The 25,265-nt window shown below is 36.4% G+C and overlaps 1 protein-coding gene across 1 annotated transcript in view; it reads left to right on the forward strand.

Annotated features, from left to right (window-relative positions):
* LOC113109999 (RNA-binding protein Musashi homolog 2-like) overlaps nt 1-25,265 on the forward strand; it is a 158,880-nt gene that overhangs the window by 43,480 nt on the left and 90,135 nt on the right. Inside the window, exon 6 of the mRNA XM_026273967.1 lies at nt 14,160-14,252. Within this exon, the coding sequence (XP_026129752.1) occupies nt 14,160-14,252 (93 nt within the window). The remainder of the gene's footprint in view (nt 1-14,159; nt 14,253-25,265) is intronic.

The raw sequence follows: 25,265 nt of genomic DNA on the forward strand, positions 1-25,265 counted from the left end.
CCTGTGCTACAAAATGTTCAACTTATGTAGCACCGGTGCTATGTGCAAAAAAGGTTAACGTACAGCCCTGCTACGCTAGTGTATTTATTGTTATAGTTATAATAGTTGCTGTGAACAGGGCTTAAATCGAATTACAAAATTATAATTTGTCTTTTAGACTTTTATTTTTTATTTTTTCATTTTTTTTACTTTCAGTAACTTCTGAAAAACTGTGTTCTCTGAATCTGGATGAGGACATTTATTCAGCAACTTTCTGCAAATTTTCCAGTGGTCGTCCCCTTTCCCTGCATTTGTCCCCTGTTTTCAAAAACAAGTGGAAAGCTGATGACGATGTATTCTGTTCTTTCTGTCTGTGTGGAGGTCTGGAAACCCTCTGCGCATTGACAATTCCCCCACCAGTACTGATGAAACAGTTAAAAATGACAAAAGCAAAAAAAAAAAGTTTGTTGGGTGGGAATAAAGCAAACATCCTTTTTGGAGGTTTACTCAAGGCCTGCGGTGGCTGCAGCGTGGAGGCGCTGGTCAGATCTTAAGAACTTTGATGTCTGCTGTCTTTGTTTCCTCCTAAACAGAGCGGCATTTTGAAGTTTATGTAAATAAACTCAGGAACCTGTTTTGCTGAAGGCCTGAGCTGCTCTGATGTGCACGGTGAAGGAGAGATGAAGAGAGAGCGGAGCGAAAGAGAGAGGAAGCGATCCCCTCCTCTTTTGTCTCTTATTTATTTTAGACTTTGATTTGAGGGTTTGAAACCCTTCCTGGTTTTCCAAGAATAATTATATACACAGAGTCTTCATGAAAGACCTTCAGATATGATAAAACCACATTCCTTTTGCGGTGAGTACGTCTGCCAAACTGCCTTTTAATATTGATCCGTATGTCTCATGCTGTTGGTTATAAGATGCTATGAGAAAACCTGGGTAGTTTGGTTTGTGAGATGTTTAATGTGTTTTCAAAATATCAAATATCATGTTTTTTTTTTTTTTTCTGTGTTTATGTGTAGCCCTGGTAAGTCCAGATAAGCCAGGCAGGAAGTAGACATGTGACAATATGTGCTAATGGATGTTTACCTGCACAGTGCACCCCCTCAAAGATTTATATTTCAAACAAATGCTATTCCTTTTGTTCATTTCAAACAATAATAAAAAAGTATCCCTGATTTGTTCAAATAAATGCAGCTTTGTGGAGCATGATACATTTCTATAAAAAGCATTGTAAGAATTTCAACTTTGGAATGGTAATGTATAATGTCTGTGTGCACAACACAGTTGTGTGTATGTGTTTAATTTCAGTGAGTAACAGTGTGAGAGCATCAATATGGGAAGGGCTTGTTATTAGTGTGTTAAAGTTTCCCTCCTGACTTTATGACTAACCATTAAGTTGTGTGTATTCATTTTGAATTTGCATACTATGAAACATTTGGTGATTTTGGTTTTTAAAGTAGCAGAGAAGGGAATGTGTGCATGGCCTCTGGTTGTTCTGTTTAATATGACACTCTTTTATTCTAGCATTCTAGAGTTTGTAATCACAGGATTTCATTTAATATAATGGACAACAGAGCAATTGTGTGTTCGGCAAAACAGGATGTCAGAGCCTCTAAACATGTAGTAATTGCCTTTATCAAAGGGACACAGAGCTATGTGCAGTTTACACTCATAACCTAACATTTTGTGTCATTTAGCAATGCTTATTCATAACAGACTAAGCTGTGCTTGAAAGTTTTATGAGATCGTTCTTATGACAATATTTTTAAAAAAAAAAAAGCATCTGCACTAATTTGAGTTAAATAAGCTTGCTTTTGAAGTTCAAATATTTGTATTTCCTTCTATTATACTGAATTTTTGAAGCATGTGTACCTACATGCCACCCTGACCAGTGCAGATATGATGCATCAAACCCTGTCAGAGAGACTGGGAGACTCATAGTGCCTGTTTTCATATTGTTCTTTAACACACAACATCAAGCCTCCCCGTTTCTGACATCCACTCGAATGGTTTAAAAGGGTATTTTCTTTCACAGTATTGCATTAAAACATAATTAAGAAGAGAACGCATTGCACAGAGCTGTTTTTCGTCTGAAGTGACCAACAATTTTACAAGCCCAAGGGCTTCATTAGGCAAGAACTACATTTTTAATCATCTTACAGACCTATAGGGGTACGGGGAAAAGAGTGTAGGGATGAGAGATGAAGGGTTCCTGTGGTTCTGTCGAGGTGTGCAACAGGATTGTGTTTATGTGAGGTGCCTAAATCTTTAAGAGCTTAGCGGCAGAGCATGGCTGAGAAATGAGAGATCTGGGAGCAATTACAAAAGATAGAGAGAGAAAAGCAGAAACGGAGGAGAGATGAGGGGAGAAATGAATGAGTGCATGAAAATGAGATGAAGAGATTTGGTTAGTCAGAGAGTGTGTGTGTGTTAGGATAACTCCGTGGTTCGGACTCCCCAGAGGCTGACCAGATGCTGAATTTCCTGCTTGGATGAACAATTTCTTTTTGAGTGTCTAAGAGAGAACAAAGTGCAAATGACAGCTTTAGTGTGTTATGGGGCTATTGTGGGATGAGGTTTAGACTGTTAAGGACTATTGTGAGAGATTGTGGAATGTTTCAGAGCGAAACTTTATTCGTTCAGAAGTACAAACTGTATTTTTAGGCTAGTCCAGTGATTGTACATGTGTGTTCTAGAGTTAAATAAATCTCTTTTCAAGGGCAGGTGCCTGGTACCATGTCCTTCAAAAGTGTATTATTGCACAAAAAACTAAAGTGCAAACTCTTTTTGTGATGTTGAAACTGAACATAACTGTCGTAGATATATGTATTTAATACAAAGGCAATGTGTGTAATAAATAGGGATGGGTACCGAAACCCGGGATTAAACTGGCCCCGGGGCTTAATTATGAAAGACCGTAGTATCAGTAAGATCCGACGGTATCGGTTCTGCTTTCGGTACTGGAGGGAAAAAAATTAATGTACTATGTATTTTTGCTTAATAATGTTATCGTGCACATTTTATCTCACCAAACATTTCTAATGTGCGATCATATTAAGACATTTATCTGTGAGATATGCGTGATCTATCAATCACGGCTGTTTGTCAGTCACACACACACACCACAACGAGCAAGGCGCACGCACACAGTATGAAAACTCCTGCTTCATAATAAAGATTGACAATGGCGAAGAGATTTGCTTTATGTTATCGTGCACATTTTATCTTACCAAACATTTATAATTTGCGATATTAAGACGTTTGTCTGTGAGATCTGCGAGATCTGCGTTTGTCAGTCACACACACACAATAAGAACGAGCACAGCGCACACACACACACATATACGAAAACTCTTTGTATTAAACCGCTTAATACAAAGAGTGACGATGGCGGAGACAGCAAAACGTTCCAAAGTGTGGTTATACTTCACTAGAGTTGATGCAGACAACGCTGGTTTTCATAAGTGCAACAAAATGTTTGCATGTAAGGGCGGAAACACAAGCAATCTGTCAAAGCATCTTTCAAAAGTGCATTATGTGCAGACAGAGAAATGCACAGTTTTCGACTGCCTTTAGCGGCCCCAATCCATATACAGCTATGATCAGTTGTTCCTTCATCTTGTCTGAGCTTTCAACGTTGTTACGGGAATGGATGAGGCTGATTGGTAAGTTCCTGTCATATGACCCGCAGTGCGCTTGCGGCATTCTGAAAAGTTGAGATCTTTTTAACTCGATGCGGTGCGGACGCATCTGAAAAAAAGGAGTCGCTTCCATTATGAGCACGCATAAATTGGAAATAACAAACTTGAGCGCGCAAAAAATGCAATATGTGAACGGCCCTAACACAGCACAAAGTAACACAAAGTAAAGATAAGAATACCGTTAAAGTACCAGACCTTTAAGCAGTATCGTAAGAGTAGTAATACCGTTAAAACCCATCCCTAGTAATAAATGCTTTCTGCAAATGCAAAAATGGTTAAATATATATATTTTTGTAAGTGTTTGATTGTTTTAAGTTAAATTAAAAAAAGTTACAACTTTTGCTGCATGTATGTAGTCTTTTATGATGTAGAAATAAACAAAGGTCAACGTTGCATGATGATGCCTTTCTTTTGGAAAATCATTCAAAATTTGTCAGTTGTTTACATAGTCTACCACAGAGTCTGATCCTTTTTCATTTATCTGTCGTGAAGTCAGTTGTAGGGTTGCGTATCGACTAGGTTTTTTACGATACCGGTGCCAAATTGATACTTTTAAAACTGTACTAGTGCCTAAACGTTGCCTGAACTGATACAAAACAATATTTAAAATAAATAAACATAGCATTTATATGCTCCTCGGATGCTCTCATTTCCTGAGTTGTGCTTCCCTTACTTTAAGGTTAATATAAAACAATATTAAATACAAAACCACAAATAATATTTTACTGTATCACTCTGATAGTGAGTTAAACTGAGTACCGATATCTGCATTCTGATTTGGTTCAGTGGATACCGGTTCCATAGGTACTGGTGCCATATTGGTACTGGGTTTTATGTTGTCTATAAATTAAACATTTAGGCTTTTTCAAAACCTAGATGGTTGTTCCTTTGCTTGTGTGGAATCATTTCCATGTGATTCAGTGCCTGAGTTCTCGTGGTCTGATCTGGCAGGTTAGGTGGGTTAGTGCGTCTGCTCATTGGCCCCTGTTTAAAAGCTGGCGGTGATGAGGTTACAGGAGTCATGTGGGGTTGCAGTACAGGAGAAAGCTGATCTGAACTCAGCAGCCGTGAAGGTGCTCTACAGAGCACAGGGCAGAGCTGCAGGATGGCAGTGCCAGCTTGGTGCCTAGTCATCTGTGAGTCTAGCATCAGGAGGGGAGAGAAGCGACTGTGACAGCTTGCTTTACACATCCCTAGCAAAATGTCTCTCTCTCTCTCTCTCTCTCTTGTTCTTGCTCTCTCTTTCTTTTCTCCAGCTGTAGTGACTCAGCGGGACAGTGGGTGTGGAGAGAGAACAAGAACTGCAGTATTACAGTTGAGGTCATTTTGGTTAAACTCTTAACTTCTCCCAAGTGCAAATGCCTAAATTCAGCCTGAGGCTAGCCATTCATAATCATGAAATTAGTATTCTTTGAAAGCAATGATAAATCCTTCAGGATTTATCAAAGACTGTTTTTTCTTTCAAAATACTTCATCAATATTTTTGAAGTAGATTTTGTAATGGCTAATGGTTGACTGTTATGGGCATTTTAATGGCCAATACTGATGTTTAGAGAGCAGAATGAAAATTAATAAAAGCTTAAGAGTTTGCTGCGAATGCAAAAACCTTTAGCTTAGGTAAGACCTTTAATAAATAAAAAAAAATCTTTTAATACTTACTCACAGAGGCTGCATTTTTTGCACTGATTTTATTTGATAAAAATGGTTCATTAAGGTGCTGTTGAAAGTTTCAAGGATTAGTGTAAGCATTTGTCTTGTGCTGTGTGTTTAAATATGTTTTTAAGGTTGAGTGTTGAAACCTAGCTAACTGACTTTAAGAGTTTTTACCTGCCAATCATACATTTGAGCTCAGTGTCTTTACCTCTCTTGTCACCCTAATTATTTTAATTAGTAATTGAGGATACTTTTTTGTTTTGGAGAACTCTGACAGGATGTGTTTATTTTAAAAGGAGAGCTGATGTAACAACGAAACCCAGAGGTTACTTTTATTGCTCAGTAGTAGGGTTGTGATGGTGAGGAAATTTCCCCACCATTTAATCGACATGTAACAACACTGGTAGTTCCAGTATTGCTGTACCGGTATAGTACCAGTGGGTAGGTTTGGGGTTCCCCTCTTTTCTCACTCTCCTTTGCTTTTAAATAGCTTGTAAAATGTATTTTGCTTTCACTTTCAAATTAGCAGCAGTTTGGCAGTACAACTTCAAACTCAACTTAGCATATACAGTATATAGACCATAGAACTTTTATTAACAAAACAAACCAAAGTACACTATTCTATAGACTATGCCTAATATAAAATAACAAATAACTTACACAGTTTAAATAGCCTAGGTATACAAAACTGAAAATCAACAAACACTGTGGAGCCAATTAAATAAGAAACAAATGTTTAAAAAAAGTTCCAAATTCATCTTTGATAAAAGGCAAAAGTCAACCAGCTTTTCAAAATCCAAAATATTGCCGAACATGTGCTTTTGTATTTAATTTCGAAACTAAATCTTTGACGATCATCTCTTCTGTCTCACCTCACTCTTCTTGTCAGTCAGCTTGACTCATTCTCCTCACATGAATGAAATCTAGTCAAGTCGTTCGGCACGGTGTATTGAGCAGCCGCGTTCAGTTTTTAATTGCAGTGTCTGTTCTCTAACTCAACTAAATTAATTTTATTACTAGAAAATTTTAAATGACGGTGGAAGATGGTGCAGCAGTTGGCAAATGACATACCGGTGTTGTGACCGGTATCACCGCCAACACCGTCTATCACAGCAAGCCTACTCAGTAGTTGCTTTTTCATTGCTCAGGAGGCTTAAATGAAGGAAACCAAGAACTCTTAAGTATCCACTTTGTCTGAGTGCAAATTTGTTGTCCATTGAAATCTAAACACCGTTTCAGTCAGTGCTAAGGTCTCAACAAAAACAAAAGTCTACATTTGGTCTCCAGTGTCTAGAAGCAATTAGAGGTATAAATAAAAAAATCAAATTTTTCTTTCTAATGAAAAATATTATTTTGCAAGACTGATCCTGATAGATCACTCTCTCGTTCTCAGTCTGATAGTATTTTTAGTTAAACTGTCACTGATAACACAAGCGTTATCGCTCTGCAAATAACAGTGACACACTCACTGTTTCTATGTGGCATTTTCACATTTCCTCTGGATATTAATTTTGCATATGAAGCTCACCCAGTGCACAGATGGCATGGGTTTGTTCATAAACGTGAGCAGTTCCCTCTCTGTGTTCAGCTGAAGGGAGTTAACTGAGTGAATCTTACTCAGCTGTTTGTATGGAAACTTCCTCACTCTATTCATTCATAAAAACAGCTCATTATATACAATCCATAATGGATGCAGTAATGCTATTATAAGTCCACACCTTATCACAGAAACATCTCACAGTAACTAACTTTAGACTGGTAGGATGTTGAATTACCACAAATGCTTTAAAAGTTCAGGTGTGTGTGTGTGTGTGAGTGTTTGCGTGTGCGTGTGCCAATCTGGTGTCAGGGGCAGGTGGACTTCTCACCCTGTAATCACCATTGAGAAAGTGAGAGCTGGCGTGGATCGCTGATGGCTGCAGCCACATTCTAATCGCTCCTTTTTGGAAATGAATAGAAGGCACAAAAGCTGAGGGAGAAAGTGCTCTGATTGGAAGCAGGATGAAGAAAAGCTCCTCACAGGAAAGAGGTCTCAGCTTGAACGGATCCCCTCTGGTTCAAGTGGCCTTGTTTGAGAGATGAAGCCAAAGTCAGACAACTGTAATCAGCTGTCCACAAATACTGTCATTCACTAAATCAGGGGCCATGGAGGATAAGAGAAAGAGAAAGCTCTCATTCGAGTCATGGTGGAACTGTGTGAGTGTCTCATAGAGAGGCTATTGGGACATCTCGGCTCTTCTGATGTGAGAGCTCATGATATGGTTCTTTTTTTAATTATCGAATGTCCCGTTTTAATCTGAAATATGTCAAAGCACATTTTTTTCACCTTTTGTTATAAAACTTCAGGTTAATATGTTAAAGATTTAAGATTGGAACCCATAGTTGCTCCATAATCTATCATTTAGCAAAACACTTTTCAGGCTGATTCAGGAGAGCTTTCTTTGTAACTAAAAGGGACAGTCCAACCAAAAAACATTTACTCACCCATATCATTCCAATCTTGTATGACTAACTTTTCTATCAAAACTAACAAAAAATGCAGGGTCATTCTGTGTCATATCAAATTTCAAAAACTTCACCTGCTCATATTTTTGATTTTGCTAATGTTTTTTTTCTGAAGAAATATATATGTATAGTGATGAAAGACAACATTTTAAATGTCATGGATGAATATTTATAGAGTAATCCAATATTTTTTAAAGTAGGGTCAATATGGCAATTTTCACCTGAGAGTCAAATCACGGGGGTAAAAGCGACTTCAGAAAGATGGCAGCATCATAATGTTACTTTTATACATAGATGGGTAGGTCTGTTAGTAAAATTGGTTGACTTTAGCAATCTTTGCTGCATTAAGTGTCAATGGGGACCATTAAAAAATGGGGAAACGACACTTTTCACGTTTTTTTTTCTTTCTCCGAAGTTTGCATGCCTGTAACTCAAGAAGTCTTAAAGTTGGCACGAAACAGAAGTAGAGACTGCTTGAATGACTGAGCGCGTCCTCCATCAGGTTGTCATATTCATAAAAAAATAGTTTCCAATGTCCTAAGAGTAATTTTGTGGTAATATCCTAATATCCTTTACATTTTTAAGGGTAGTGTACTCCCCCATGGCTTGCGTCAGCACTGGTCAATGCATTGATTTCTATAAAGTGTTGTTTATCCCAGCGTTTACCCCTCACGTCACTAGCTCCACCCTTGCGCCCTAACTCGTGACCAGAAGAGAAGAGGAGTCATTTTGAAGGGGAGGGAGGGTTAATGTTTTTGAATGAAGATTACGAGGGCACATGAATTAAAAAAAAATAATGAAGTGTATAAAAATAAATTAATAAGAATAAGATTAGTCATAAATAGGGATGGGTACCGAAACTTTGTATTAAAATGGATTTTATTCGTCATATCAAATGTAGGCGCGCGGTATGCACGCTCATAATGGAAGCGACGTGGTCGCGAAACGCACGCTGTGCGACAAGCTCGTTTTTTCCAGGCGCGTGCACCGCATCGAGTTAAAAACATCTCAACTTTTCATAATGCCGCAAGTGCACCGCAGGTCATGTAACTTCCTCACCCTTTCCGTAACAGTGTTGAAAGCTCAGCCAAGATGAAAGAACAGCTGATAGCTGTATGTGGATTTTTTTAATTAATTTAGTAGCAGTGCTACTGCAAGCAGTTTTTAGTGCTGCAAATCCATTTATCCATTGCTGAAATTTCCGCGTCTTCATGGAAAGAGCAGGTCATGGTTGCTTAGCAGTGGCAGACTCCTCAGGAGCGCATGTGCCAGAAGACTTTGAGGGGAAAAAATCAGAAAGTGGCGCGCCTAGTGTTTTCCACGCGGTTTTAGACGTGATATGTGAACAGCCCATTACAGTACGAAAACTCCTGCTTAATACAAAGAGTGACAATGGCGGCGACAGTAAAACGTTCCAAAGTGTGGTTATACTTCACTGGAGTTGATGCAGACAACAAAATTTTTGCTTGTAAAAGCGATACTACTTAATATGATACTACTTTTCTTTTAAAGAGGAATGTCTGAGGAACAAAAAGTGTTGACAACTGCATTGAACATACCTGTCTGAGTGCCATAAATTATAATTTAAGGTTTGCATGCCTATAACTCAAATGCCAAATAATAAGTAGTATTAAAGATATTGCAATAAGATTTTAGATTCTAGTTTTAGATAAACTTTTTATTTTTTGGAATCTTACATTTCAAGGCCCTACATTGTGTAATCCCAGAGATATGAAGATTGTTGAATATTATCCATTTTCAGTGGTCGAAAACCAGATATGCGCACTTTGTATGCAGCTGATTCTTTTTTTTCTTTAAAGAACAATGTTTGAAGAAGAAATAATGTTAAAATTAGAATAGTGTATTGTGTCTCATGTAAAATTAACATTATGATTGTAAATTACTTAATTGTTTGCATTAATATTCAACTCCTTATTTTAAAAGCTATTGGAAGATCCATCCTGTTTTACTTGAATGCAGCAATTCACTGTGGTGACGTAGTATATTGTAATGTCACTTAAAATCTGTCAGGAAAAAAGCCACTAGAAATGTCCTTGAGAAACAGTCATGACCCTGCAACAGATCTCACACAGTCGAACACACTCACTGCTGCACTGAAAGAGAGAGGAAACGCTGTCCTTCTGGGAACCAGAGAGAGGTCATTCAGTGTCCGAGCGTCACCGCTCATGCTGTTGAATTCTCCTTACTGCTCTAAAACACCAGCAGGTGTGCACGCAGATCAGTGGGAAAGTTACTCGTCTCTTCCGTTTCTCCAGCTCCTCCCTGGAGCCCATCGTCTGTGTTCCTGCCTGTTCGAGCTGAGCTGGGAATACATCTTCATAACTCAGATCTCATTTTAATAAGTGACAGAAGCACATTCTGCACAAATAAGCGACCACATCATATTAGCACAAACCTCTTCCTGTATGTCCCTGAGAGAAACGCCACAGAGGCATTATGGTGACGGACTCTGGTGCCCTTGTTATGTTTTTGCTCTGAATAATGTAAGTTGTGTAACATGCAAGCTCACTTTATTCCTCTATCGATGTCTTTTTACCATGCTGTCTGTCTCTTGCTTCTCCAGGAGGATTTAGGCAGTCGTGTCGGCTTGTCACCACGGAGAAAGCAGGAGAGAAAGTAATTGCGTTGTTGCAGTGCTTGTAGAAATCCCATCAGCCCTGTGGGCAGGCCTGTCACAGAGCATAAAGAGCTGGCTAAAAACTTAAGCATCCATAGACAGGGCAGCAGTGGTGTCGGGAAGGGAAACACCTCTCACATAGAGCCGATGTGTCACAGGAAGCAGATGAAACTGCTGCTGGTAGTGCAGGAACAGGGCCAGCTGCTGTTTCCATTAGACAGATCTGTGCTGATAAGAACAGGGATGCTGCTAAATATCCAGGCTGAACAACCCTGATAACCCCAGGTGGATGTGCTCTTGTTTAAGGCTCTGATCTCTGGCCACTGGATTGATTTGCATCCTGAATGAGTGTCAAATACAAGCTGCTGGTGCTGATGCAAATAGACAGGTAGATAGACAGTCACATATATGATTGAACTTTCAACATCATCTTCACTCTTTTTTGGTGTGTTGGCTGGTGGATGTGGTTACTGTACATTCAATGACAGAATATACAGATTTATGAAGTATTTAAAGGTGTAGTGTCATTTCTTTTTACTAGAATCACTAGATGGGACTACAGATGGAACATTTACAGCTGATACTGATGCTCAGAAGTTTGAAATGATTAAATATTATATAGATACTGATAAAAAAAAGTAAGATACTGTTTAGTTGTTTTCTAGTTTAATCTTTTCTTTTTTTTTATGTGATTTGATCCTATAATGCCAGCATCTTATTTCCAGCAGCGTTACTCTAATCTTCAGTGTGACCATGATCCTTCAGAAATATTCTAATATGCTCCGTTGGTGTTTAAGAACCAATTTTTATTTTTGTCAATTTTTTGCTGCTTCATATTTTTGTGAAAACTGTGGTTTACAATCGTTCAGAAGTAATAAACATTATTATTAACTGAACACCAGCAATAATTGATATTAACTGAAGAATCATGTGACACTGAAGACTGGGGTAATGTCTGCAGTTATTTTAAACTAATAATATTACTGTTTTTGCTGTAAGAAAAATTATGTAATTTATTGCATTATCTTTAATGCATTTTTTATTTGGCTATTAAATTTGCTAAAGTTGCATGTGTTTGGATTCTTCTTGCCTTTCTCTCTCTCTCTCTTCGGGTGCACTTTAGCTCATCCTCCTGTCACCTCTCCTTGTGTGCTGTAGAAATCTTTTGTGCTTGCTCAGGAATTAATCAAGGTTTTAATGCATCCCTCCTTCCCTCTATCCCTTAATTGAGTTTTGAGGGAAAAGGAAGGATTTGTTATTGTTTCTAAGTGTGACTGGAGCTGAAAAGCATCTGGATGTGTGTCAGAGCAGAAGTAAACATGTCAGAGGTTTAACTGAATGGATGGCTGCACTAATGGTGCCAAACACGTGTGTGGCATCAGTGAAAAGTGATTTGTAACAGCATTATTAGCTGTAAAAATCTCGGGAAGGTGCATCTGGAGAGACTGGAATCCACACTGTGCCTCTTTTAAAGGTTTCATACAGAGGAAGATGATCTCCAAAAAATAATTTGTCAGAACTTTGACCTCAACTTGACCTTAAAACATGGAAGTATACTGAAAAAAAGGCCACAAATCAAGATGATGTGATAGTCAAAAGCATGGAATAGAGGGTTCGGCACTTAGGTTTCTGCAGAGCAAAAGTGGGCGTTTATGCCTTGTGGGTGTTTTCAAACTGCTGGGTGTTTCATGCAATCAAAATGATCCCCCTTACCTAACCCCACCCCTAAACCTACTATCACTATGGGATCATGGTCTAAAAACACCCTGATCTGGTAACTCCCATTACTTTCCTGCAGAGACCTATACTTGGAAAGTTCTGGTATTTTGTCTTCACTATGTTTTAATTGTGAATTTGAGTTTAGTTGGCATTCTGTTCAGCACACATTCTGTTATTTTAGAGTATGCACAATTCGTAAAATAAAGGGATATTTTTTCAATTCTGTGTTGAAGCAAGTTTAATTATTTGAGTGCATAAAAAAACAACAATTTATTCACATTCTTAAAATAGCCTTATTGAATTAAATTCTAAAAATCTGTTTTGTGTAACTGGTTATCAAATTAAGGCATAACACATTAATTTAATTTATCTTTAGATTATTGAACATAAACATAACACTTAATAAACATAAAACTTAATTTTTTGGCAAACAGTGGATTTAGAATTAAAATTAAAACATGGAAGAAATGCTGTGTGGTCATCCCTTAATAAAATAGAGTTATAATATTTTTAGTAGTAGTAGTATGTGCATTCTGCTGGACAAAAGTCATATATTTCTGCCGAAATGTATTCAAGTTAAACCAGACTTTTATTTTGATGGGTTGCCGTGAATATCTTCTGTGTGTAAATCATATGACGCTAGTTATACTCAAATGAAATGGTAAAATACTCATGAATTGACTGGCAGTTAATTTTGTGTTGTGTATTTATGTCCTCATTTAGTGAGATGACTAAATTGCGAGCATTGTGGGATTCAGTGGGTCTCATTCATGAAACACGAGTAGAACGAATTTTTGTGTAAATCGCGTGTAAAGTGGTTTTGGCGTAAATTTTCGGATTCATTAAAACGTTCGTATTTTCCAAATGTTAGTTGGTACGAAAGAAATATGCACCTGCTCCCAGCCACGCGTAAATAGTGCTGACGTCTGAACGTTTTGCTCATAAATACGGCTGCATTTTAATTCACCTTAATCGGGTACATATTTACACAGTATTTTGAAAAAATATTATATATATTAATTACATACGGTTTTTCTTTTAACTTTTATTATGAGAGCCAGTAATAGGATCTGTAATATGCTGCCAAACTTCCTTTTTTAGGACCTGATACGCCACTAGTACGCTTGAAAATAAAATGTGGCGTTTTGAATGAACTTCTGATAATAAAACTTCAATTTCTGCAGCTGAGAAATGTTTCTTTTTCAGTCGCTTTTGAGAAGACATGTTGAAATCCTTCGTTTGGTGTCATAATATGATGCTCATATATAGTTGTCGGTCGGATTTAATAGGTGAGATTTATGGTAATTGAGAGTGAGCTTGCACGCGCGTCCCATTTACGACTGATTGGAATTCATTAACACACACACACATTTCACTATCACATCTGACGTTTACGAAGTTTTTGTGAATCAGGAGAAGAGTTTTCAGGAAGTTCTCTTTACGCGCAAATCACTCAGATATTTACTCGTATATTTACAAATGTTTCATGAATGAGACTCAATGTGTGTAACAGTATGTGTAGTAAACTGAACCGCGCATCATTCATTCATACAGAGATATGATTGTGTAATATGAGTTAATGCACATCAGTTAATGTAAATCAGTTAATCAGTTAATACAAATTTTCTATTTCTTGATCTATTACTTGGTATTTAATAAATCTTAATGAGATTTTTTTTAACCAGATCGTGAGCTAGGTTGCAGCACTACAGATTATTTATATATATATATATATATATATATATATATATATATATATATATATATATATATATATATATATATATATATATATATATATATATATATATACATTTTATTATTTTTTTATACATATTTAAACAAACCAATGAACATCATTATCTGAATAGATCATTGTCTGTAATCTAGGTGTCCACTTGGTCTGAACGTGTTTTGGTTTGCTCATGTTTTTCTCTCTTCTTCTTCTCTCTTTCTCACCAGATGGTCACAAGAACAAAGAAAATTTTTGTGGGTGGATTATCAGCAAGCACAGTCGTTGAAGATGTGAAACAGTATTTTGAACAGTTCGGAAAGGTAAGACCAGGACAACACTCCCTACTGATATTCCAGTATGAACATCTGCAGATTTCCATGCCTAGGCGAACACAGACTCGCTCGTGTCTGCTCCGGATGTATTCGTTACAGTGCAGTGCTGGAAATGAGGGCACAGGTGTGTGAAGGCGGTGTGGTTGATTCAGGAAACTGTTGTCTGTGTTTTCAGTGATGTTGAAACTTACAGAGTGAAAGAAGTAATATATCCATACATTTACAGCCAAGTAGCTGACATTGATCAGCACCTGCCTGGGGGTGGGGCTAAAATGGGTGTGGCTGGGATGAGATGAGTGCAGTTTGGGCTTGGAGTGGGTGGGGTTTGGCATTGTGGGTATGGCTAGATTGTTGTAGTTAGACATAAGGGTGGAGTTAGACTGTATATTTATATGGATTTTGTTGCCATAGTCATGGAAATTTCAACTCTGAAGGAAATACTGCTGGTTGTTACTATTACCTGTCTGCTTGTATAAAAAAAAAAAATGAATTGGAGTGTAAATATTCGCCACGACGGCTGCAATCATCATGGCTGAGCAGGACTTGATTGACTTGATTATATGAGACAAGCTTTTTTAGTTTCTTATGGCTCCTCTTCTTAGCTTCTCATGGAAGATTTTAAGAGCACAAACAAATCAGTGTGATTGAATGTCATCTGAAATCAGAGCCCCTCTCTTTCTCTTCTCCCAGCTCTCTCTCCCTTTCCCACAGCCTGTGAAAAGGCTCTCTTTCAGGCTTTCTTTCTCAGGTGGATTTGTATGTTTATTAAATAAACTGGCCATCGGCTGTACACTGCCATTATCCCTGTGTATCTGTGCAGCTCTGAGACTCCCACAGATGGGAACCTGGTTCTTTAGGCTTTAGAGAGAGAGACAGCGGTCAGGCAATTCACATGTCTCAACTGGACATGTTGGGAATTTCTTAGTTGACTTAAATGCCATCACATGTGTGTGTGTGTGTGTGTGTATTTAATTTCAGTTGTCTCTGTATGTGTGTGGTTTATGTGCCTCAGTGCTCAGGGTGATTTTGTGTATGTTTTTAATTTTGCGTGTGTGTGTGTGTTTTGGGTAATTGTGGCAGTTGGTTAAGAACCGAAAGGAGGAAACAGGTGGTGATCTCAGGGAAAACTCTGCTGAGAGAAGTTTTCAGTGTTTTGTCGGCTAAACAAGTGACAACTGTGAACAACAGCATTTTTGACTTCTGCTCTTTACAGCCTCTTTTAAGGCCCCATGAAATCCCAAAATTAAATTAAATTTTTTTCCAAATACCATTTTTTCCCCCTTTTAAATTTTTTATGGATTCTGTTATTTTTCCTAGACTCTTTTAATGGTTAAATAAAACTTTATGAACCAAAAAGCCTCTCTAATTAATTGAAATCATGAAACTTACAATATTACTTAGAAATTTATAAAAAATCTAACAAATATTTAATTTTTTCCATTAATGTTCTGGAATCCATTTTAATGGTTTCATTAAATATTAATAATCAAAATTATTTCCAATTCTGTCCACATTTGCATTATTTCTAATTCTGCAATTCCGTCTACATTTTTCACATCACACAAATTATAGGGCCCTACTCTCTCTCATTCACATCAAATTAAAGAAATATTTGACTCAAATTAAACATTTCTAAAAATGTATTTATGCTCAGAGCATCCAAAATATACATGAGTTTGTTTATTAATTGGATTAGATTTTCAAAAATTAAGCATTGCATAAATTGCTCACCTCACCTCTGCAAGTAAATGGGTGCCGTCAGAATAGTCCAAATCAACAATTAATCCACATTACTCCTGCCTAATTAACATTTTGTGAAGTGAGCATTGACTGTGAACACCACAAAACAGTTTTCAGCTGCAGTGAAATTCACAGCCACAGGTGTCGCTAATAACAGGGTTCTATGAATTCTCTATAGACCCTTTAAATCTTTTCTGTCTTTCCTGATAATAGTCTGCTCTTTTTGGTTTTGATACTAGTTGTCTATTGTAATGGAGGGATAGAAGCAGAGCAGCCGTTATTAAGCACAAACACTGATGTACTTCAAGCAGGTGTGTGCTTGGAATGAGAAGAAAACATACACAAGTGTGTACTAGAGAGTTCACTCAAGTGCAGCTCAGAACATCACACAGAAACACAGCTGGCCATCGCTCAGAATTACTCCCTCCGCAGACACGAGAGAGAGCAAGAGAGAGAGAGAGACTGCTGCCACCTCAGGGTGCTTGTGTTCTTCCGTTCAGAGGAAACAGAGAATTGTTTTCAGGGGATACAACGATGGTGGGGTCAGAGACAGGAAATGTGTTTCTAATGTCATGGCAGATGTTTAGTGTGCACTGAGATTTTCTAAATAGCAGGCCGGTAATTAAAAAAAAAAGGCAGATGACTGTTTCCGTTTGTGTGGCGTCTGAGTGTATTGCTTCATTTAGTGACATGAATGCGTAATAACTTCAGCCAAATGGATTTAATGACCATTAGCAGATGTTCACTGCCCCAGCTACCACAAAATGACTCACAGACTCTGTTAAAAACCACCAAAATTCAGGATCTGAATGCAGATTTCACTTCTCCGAATTTTTTTGTCTACCGTCTAAGGTATGAAAAAAATAAATAAAATAAAAATTATATATATATATATATATATATATATATATATATATATATATATATATATATATATATATATATATATATATATATATAAATGAGAATGTGCAAGGATGTCCTCGTTCTTTTGGAGTTTTTGTATTTGTCATACTGGTGCACATTTTCATAACTTCACATTTCGTGTCCCATATAATACCACATCTGCTTTCAGTGTGTGTGTGTATATGTTAGACATACATTTGCCTAGAGTAAGTGCGAATACGTAAACATCTTCCCTTGAAAAGAAAGAGACATTTATTTTCATTAGAAAGTGTTGATAAGTGTGAGAGTGCAGGGCTCCAAACTGCGACTAAAACGGTCGCATTTGCGACCATAAATATTACAATGCGAGTGAAGTTTTTTCTGAGGTCGCCACTGGCGACTAGGCCTATATTTACATGTTATCCCTTAAAAAATTGCATGTAATGCCTTTTTCCTGATTGTTTTGCATTCACATCTTTTGTTATGTTCACGCATTTAGAGAATGCGCACTGAAGTTTTACAGGGAAAAAGAGTTTTAAACCGTCCTCATCTGCCGCGCAGCAGCGCTGACAGACACCTTACAAACGCGCGAGAGAAAGAAATGATGGAGACTTGAAGAGAAAGTGCAGAAAAACAGAGAACAGACTACAACAGGTAAAGCTGTCATCTGTGTGGATATTGGCAATATCGTTAATAGTTCTCGTTTATAATCATAAGGCTTCTTCTTAACAAGATCTTAGTCCATGCTGTGTTCTGTTAATGCATGAACTGCATTATTTGAAGTGCACTTGCCGTCCAGTAATCTCAAAAAGCTTTGTGCTTTTTTACTTTTTAAAAAAAGCTGTCAGCTTTAAAATTATTCAAAATTCATAACAAAATTCAAACAATAAATACAGTTTTGGTGCTCTTTAAGGGGCCGTTAACATATCGCGGCTAAAAATGCATGGAAAACCGCTTTCTGATTTTTTCCCAAAAGCCTTCGGGCTCTCCTGAGGCGTCTGCCATTGCTAAGCAACCATGACCTGCTCTCTCCATGAAGACGCGTAAATTTCAGCAATGGATAAATGGACCTTTCGGTGTCCATAAGCTCATCAGTCAGCTAAAAAAATAACTATAAAAAGGAGCATTTTGCTATATTTATGAGCTATTGAATTTTAATATTTTTACTTAACCTGTTGCTTACATGATTCAACTCCTCCTATAAAATTAAATTTTACTAATTAAGAAAAACAGACTGAAAGTGTGAAAGACATGCACTCCTAAAAATAAAGGAGCTTAAAAGGTTCTTCACAGAACAATTTTGGTTCCTCAAAGAACCATTCAGCCAAAGGCTCTTTGAAGAACAATCTCTTTCTGACCTTTTCATAATCTGTTATTGTCTTCAAATGTTAAAGGTTCTTTATGAAACCATTTAGACAGGAAAAAAAGGTTCTTCTATGGTATCATGAAGCACCTTTATTTTTAAGAGAGTATGACAACATTTACAGGATGCATTGAGGAGGACCCCAAACTATTCAGGGGCCAAGGGATGCTTATGGTCCATGATATTGGTACAGATTTTGTGTAATAAACAACGCATGACTGTATATTTCAAGTAGGAAAAGACATTTAGCTCCCACTTTAAGTGCACCTTCATTCCCAGGTCATCTACAAGATGGATTAAAATGCTGATAAAGTCAAGAAAAGATGAGACATAAACACGTCAGTATGATTAAAAAGTTAAAATGTAAAATAAATAATTTAAATAAAACACACAGAACTTGTTCATTCTGTGGCACCTAAAAAAATCATTTGGCACCTAAGTTTTTTTCTTATTGGAGCCAATGGCTCCTTACTGGATTTTTTTGTTTGGAGCCCTGGAGTGAATGAATTTTGCTTGATATGTGTATTCGTGTGCATTTGTCTTTTGTGATCAAATAAAGTATGTGAAATTCTTTACTCTTTAGTAACTGCTTATTATTTTACCTGATTATTATTTAATATTTACATGCCTTAATCTATCATTCAAAATTTTGTGGAAATAAATATTTATATTCATCAAGGATGCGCAAAATGGATCACAAGTGATCGTAAAGGCAATCTTACAAACATTTTCTGATTAAAATAAGTGCTTTCTTTCAAACTTTCTATTCTTCAAAGAGTGGGGGAAAAAATTGTTTCCACAAAAAATTTAAGCAGGATAACTTTTTTCAACATTGCTAAAATAAGAAATAATTCCTAAACAGCAAATCAGCATATTAGAATAATTTCTGAAGGATTACGTGACACTGAAGACAGAGAATTCAGTTTACCATCAAAATAATAAATTATTTTTTAAAATATATTAAAATAGAGAATAGTTATTGTAAATTGTTATAAAAGTTCATACTGTTTATTTTTATTATTATTTATTTTTATTTTAATGCAGCCTTAAGCCTGGCTCACACTACAGGGTTTTTAGCCCGATTTAGCCCTGATTTCATCCTCCCGAGAATTTGGAGCAAACCTCTTGTCGAGCACCTCGATCTGTCCCGATGTTCGGCACTGATTATCTGCTAATGTGAGGTGTTTACCGATCGAATCTCACATCTCCCGATCTGCTCGCACACAAATCAGGGCAGCCCCGATTATTATCAAACATGTTTGATATTTAGGATTTATACCAGGATGAGGATGGCTATATAATTACAGTATTGTGTAATTATGATGATACAGTATTACAGTATTATGATTGCTTTATGACAGTATTCACAGGCAATGCGCAAAACCGTGAAACAGCCAACGTACGGCTTCGTTGGATAGTGGAGATAGAGGAAACATTTTCTTGACATTTTGTAGTAACACCACTGTCTGTATAATGTGTCAAAAGTGCATCAAAACTGTAAGGAGATATAGAAGCACTGGAGTGAAATCGCCTCTGTTTAAACAAAAATTTAATAAAAAATAAAATAAAAATTCGGTGGTGATCTGCTGCGTAAGATCACGTTAGTTGCAGTGTTGATTTCGTTGACTAAATATTTTCGTCATTATTTTCGTCACGAATATATTTTTGCAGACGAAAACGAAACGAAAACTAAAATAGAAGGCACTGATGGAGACTAAAACTATGACTAAATTGATTGACATTATCGTCAACGAATAAAGGACGAGACGAAAATAGACTGTGACGAAAATCAAATCAGCAGACGGGAGAGATGCCAGGAATGAGCAAAAGAACCGGCAAAAAAGAACAGACTGCATGAGAGAAGAGAACCAATCAGAGCCTGACTTATTGAGACGTGAAGCGAAGGTTTTCAGTTTTTATGAGCTCCCGGGAAGTCGGCATTCGAAGAGGTGATAGGGACTTTAAGCAACAGCCTCTGGTGGAACGGCAAACGCCATTCTGGCGTTGTATTGCGCCTGAGCGAATTTAACTGCTACTTTGTGGCGTTCTAATTTAACGGTCTACTACGGGAGAACAGCTGATTTGCCAGAGTCGCTACAACGTGAGAGGTTAGGTAAATAAATGTTATGTTTTTAGACTTATTTACATCATACAATATTAAAAACTCCTCTTCTGACAAAAGATTGTCATTTAACGCCAAAAGCAATCCTTCTCCTTCTTTTTTAAATTATATATTTTTTTTGGATCTCAATAAATGAATTAATGATGCGTTGCGCTGTTCTGTTTTACCGTTGCTTAGTGACTTTTACGTTCTTGGCTACAGCGGTGTGACGGCAAACTTCCGGTCGCTGTAGCCGTTCCATTCGCAGCTGTTGCTTAAAGTCCCTACTGTCTAAAAGAGCGACAAAATGTCCACAGCTCACTTCACGTTTGACGACGAACAAAACAAAACAAAGTGTAAAGCACGCAGAGCGCTCATTCGTGGCAAGAACACAACCAATTTGAAAAGACATTTACAGACGAGCCACCCTGACATTTTCTCAAATGTAATTTCACAACGATGTTCTTTTGTTTATTGAGCTAAGCAAAATTGGAATAGTGCAGTGCGTAGATGTTGTAGCATTAAATATTACGAACTGAAAGTACTTTAAAATAGCCCCTATCAAGTTAGATGAGAGCACAATACTAATACGTAATATCATGATAAATACATTTGATTAATACTAATGTTTAGTATATTTTATAATGTTCTACTTGTTGACAATATCACAAATATTTCTATATTAGTCATGTGAAACATGAATGTTCACATCCTATCATTATACATACAAATCTAGCAATAATGTAGTATTTAAAACATACAATATTGCTAGACAAATGAATACCTTATAAAATCTTGTTACATTTTTTATCCACCTAGCTGCCAACTTATTAAATGTTTACTTTAAATGTATGCACTTATTGTTCAGCTCAGCTGTAAGCTTTAAGGTCCTGGACCTAACGTTATTTTTCTTTTATTGATGGTCAATTGGCAGCTAGTTATTGTTTACATTATCATGACAGTGTTTGTTGCTGCATAAAAGCTTTTGAATCGAAATAAAGACACAGTTATGTTGAAATAAAGTTGAATTTGTTTTTTATATATTTTGGTTAAGTTTGTTTCCTATACCAGCTGTAAAAAATTGTCTAGTAAATCTGTTATTGATTTTAGTCTTATTTTTTATTGATTTATTGATTGATTTGTTTTAATTTTAGTCTTATTTTAGTCGACTAAAATTGCTTGGTATTTTAGTCGACTAAAATACCAAGCAATTTTAGTCAACTAAAATACCAAGCAATTTTAGTCGACTAAAATAAGACTAAAATTAAAACAAATCAGATGACTAAAACTTGACTAAAACTAAAAAGAATTATAGTCAAAAGACTAAGACTAAAACTAAATTAAAATTTTGTGTCAAAATTAACACTGGTTAGTTGCTCCCTCTAGCATGATAATCTTAATAATATCTTGCAGTCTGTGATGTGCAACCAGATTTCAAAATCGGTTATGATTTTAAAACTCCTGTAGTGTGAGCCAGGCTTTAGTGAGCATAAGAGAATTCCTTCTAAAACATTAAAAAATAAGATAGATGTTCTTGTGGACAGTCTGAATTCTCTTGGTTCTTCATGTGACAGGGTTTGCAGACAGCCATGAGATGATGTCCCCCTCTGACATTTAGAAGAGCTGATGACTTGAATGCCTGTGTGTCCACAGGGACTACAGAAATACACCCAAAACTGCAGCATTAAACAGATGTTTGTGCGATATTTAGGCTTCAGCACACTGTAAATGGAGTATGTATGTGTGGTGATCTTGTACTGGCTCTGATACTGATCCTGAAACAGGCCAGTGCACCCGTGATACCCAGAGGTATCTGTCTGGCCCATGTGTTTTTGGAGAAATCTCAGAGAGCTATGACCAACCGGTGATTGACAGCAGCTCCTCAACTGAAAGAGCAATGCAGTTAAAGAGTCATAAATTGTCTTGTGCTCTTAACAGTGCTTCTGAAAAGAAAAAGATCTGCCTTTTGTGCTTTAGGTATTGTTATACACTCTGTTCTAAAGGTTTGTTTTAACTCAGAGGGACTGTCAGCCACGTTAAAAAAGTTAACAGCTTAAGTCATTTGTGGATTGATGCTTATTTGAGATGTGAACAGTTTCAAATGATTCAGTTTGATTTGGTGAACTGGTTCAAGAAGAACCGGTTAAATCGAATGATTCGTTCACGAACCGGATATCACTACACTTAAAACGCACTCACAACAGACCTGCAAGAGAAGACAATGCTGAATAAAGTCGTTGTTTTTGTTATTTTTTGGACCAAAATGTATTTTCGATGCTTCAAAATATTCTAACTGGCCCTCTGATGTCACATGGACTACTTTGAAGATGTTTTTATTACCTTTCTTGACATGGACAGTATACAGTTCACACAGTTTCAATGGAGGGACAGAAAGCTCTTGGACTAAATCTAAAATATCTTAAACTGTGTTCCGAAGATGAATGGAGGTCTCACGGGTTTGGAATGACATGAGGGTGACTCATTAATGACATAATTTTCATTTTTGGGTGAACTATCCCTTTAATCTGTGTGACCGATTACATAATGTTAGAAATATTTTATGTTATTTTGAGAAGAGTAAAAGTATTTTTGGTTCATTATGAAAGCGGTGGGACAGATTGGACTGTGGTGGGCTACCAGGATCTGAGTGAGTAATGGGAAACACTGGGGCCAAATGTTTTTTGGTTACCAGAATTCTTTAAAATATATATATAGGAAAAGTATATAGGAAGGAAAAGTCAAACAGGTTTGGAACCTCTTGAAGATCAATAAATGACTGTTTTCTTTGAGTGGACTATCCCTTTAAGCGTCACAACATTGAAGTGACATTGACAAATTGTTTTGCTAAGTTTTATGTTTTGGAGTCACAATTATTCTGTTTGACAACAGAGATGTTTTGCTGTGGATAGATTTTAATGTGTATTTAGCAACATATGATATTCTTTTAACCTGCTCTAATCCACTTCTGCCTCATCGAAGTTATGACTTAACTCTAATTTGCAAAGTTTAGCGTTTTTATGTCTTTAGAATATGAACTCTGGCGGTCTGAACAGCTCTGACAAGAATGAAAATCTAATTGGCTTCATTGTGAGTGTCTCAAAGTGAGTATGTGCTGAGTGCGCAGAATTATTTTCCCCTCTACCTTTTACGGTTTGATCGCTCACGTACTTCGGTACATAAACTCAGAGCCTCTCCTGAGACGACTTCCACCCACAGGCTGTCCTTTTAAAAGACAAAGAGTTATGTCCTTGTTTTTCCTGTTCCTCTGTCCTGTGTGTGTGTCTGGAAAGAGAGTGTTAAACCAGAGTGGATGAATTAACATCTTGCTCCAGATTAGGAGGATTTTTGTCTAAAGCCTCTTATTTGCCACACTTGAACAAACACGCTTGTGTGTGCTTTGGTGTTTGTCTGTGTAAGCTTTTTTTGCATAAATATCCTGAGTAAACAAAGCTCTTTCTTGTAATATCAGAAAATTTGGAGCTTAGAAGGACCTCACATACACACACATACAGCTCAAAAATGGTATCTGGCCTTAAGTAGCCTCATGTTTTTTCATTCATTTATGCTTCATTTGTCTCCTGCTATGTGAATGTCTCTAGTGAACAGAGAAATTAAAAGAATTAATTCACCCATAAATGAAAGTCCTGCTCTTGTTTACTCACTCTTGATGTTCCAGAAGAAAGAAAATGATTTTGTTTTATTCTGTGCTACACAAATAGCAAAATTTTGACATACATCACATTGACACAAGTCCATAAAAATGGCAATAAGACTTGTGCTTCATATTCTTCTGAAGCCAAACAATAGTTTTGTTTGAAAATCATTCTGAAATTGAAGTCGTAATTTACTGATCATCTCCTTTTGTGTATCACAGAAGAAATAAAGAAGGCTGGAAACCCTTATGAAACAAAAATATATTGCAGTATATTGGAAAATATCATGTAATATATTAGGCATATATTCTTATATATATTTATTTTTTCCAATATATTGCAATATATTGAAAGCGGCAATCATTTGTATATTTTGCAATATATTACATAATATATATATCATCAATATATTATTAAATGTATTCAACTATATAAGATATTAGAAAATAAAAAGGGAAAATAATATATTACAATATATCACAATATATTTTAAGAAATATATTGGTAAATATATTTTCCTTTCGTAAGGGAATGACAAGAGGGTAGTGTGATGACACAGTTTTCTTTTGTGAATTACACTATCTTTCAAACGTTTGGTGTCTGTAAGATTTTTTTTTAAATGTTTTTGAAAGAAGTCTCTTAAGCTCACCAAGGCTGCATTTATTTGAAAATACAGTAAAAACAGTAATATTTTGAAAAATATTTACAATTTTAAAATATTTAAATTGATAGTATAACGTGGACCATAAAACCAGTCATAAGGGTCTGTTTTCTTAATCATTTTAATCAAAATGATTTATACATCATCAGAAAGCTGAATAAATAAGCTTCCTATTGATGTTAGCATAGGACAATATTTGTACAACTATTCGTGTGATCTGTGGGTGCAAAAAAAAAAAATCTAAATATTGAGAAAATTGCCTTTAAAGTTTTCCAAATAAAGTGCTTTGCATTGGATATTACTAATTAAAAATTAAGTTTTAATATATTTACTGTAGGAAATTTACAAAATATCCTCGTGGGACATGATCTTTACTTAATAACCTAAAGATTTTTGGCATAAAAGAAAAATCTATAATTTTGACCAATACAATGAATGTTTGGCTAATGCTACAAATATATCTGTGCAAATTATGACTGGTTTAGTGGTCCAATTTTTAGTCTTCAATATTACATGATCCTTCAGAAATCATTTTAATATGCTGATTTGCTCAAAAAAACATTTCTTATTATTATCAATGCTAAAAAGAGTTGTGCTG

Source organism: Carassius auratus, chromosome 10, assembly GCF_003368295.1.
Source record: "Carassius auratus strain Wakin chromosome 10, ASM336829v1, whole genome shotgun sequence".
In the NCBI taxonomy this organism is placed as follows: Eukaryota; Metazoa; Chordata; class Actinopteri; order Cypriniformes; family Cyprinidae; genus Carassius; species Carassius auratus.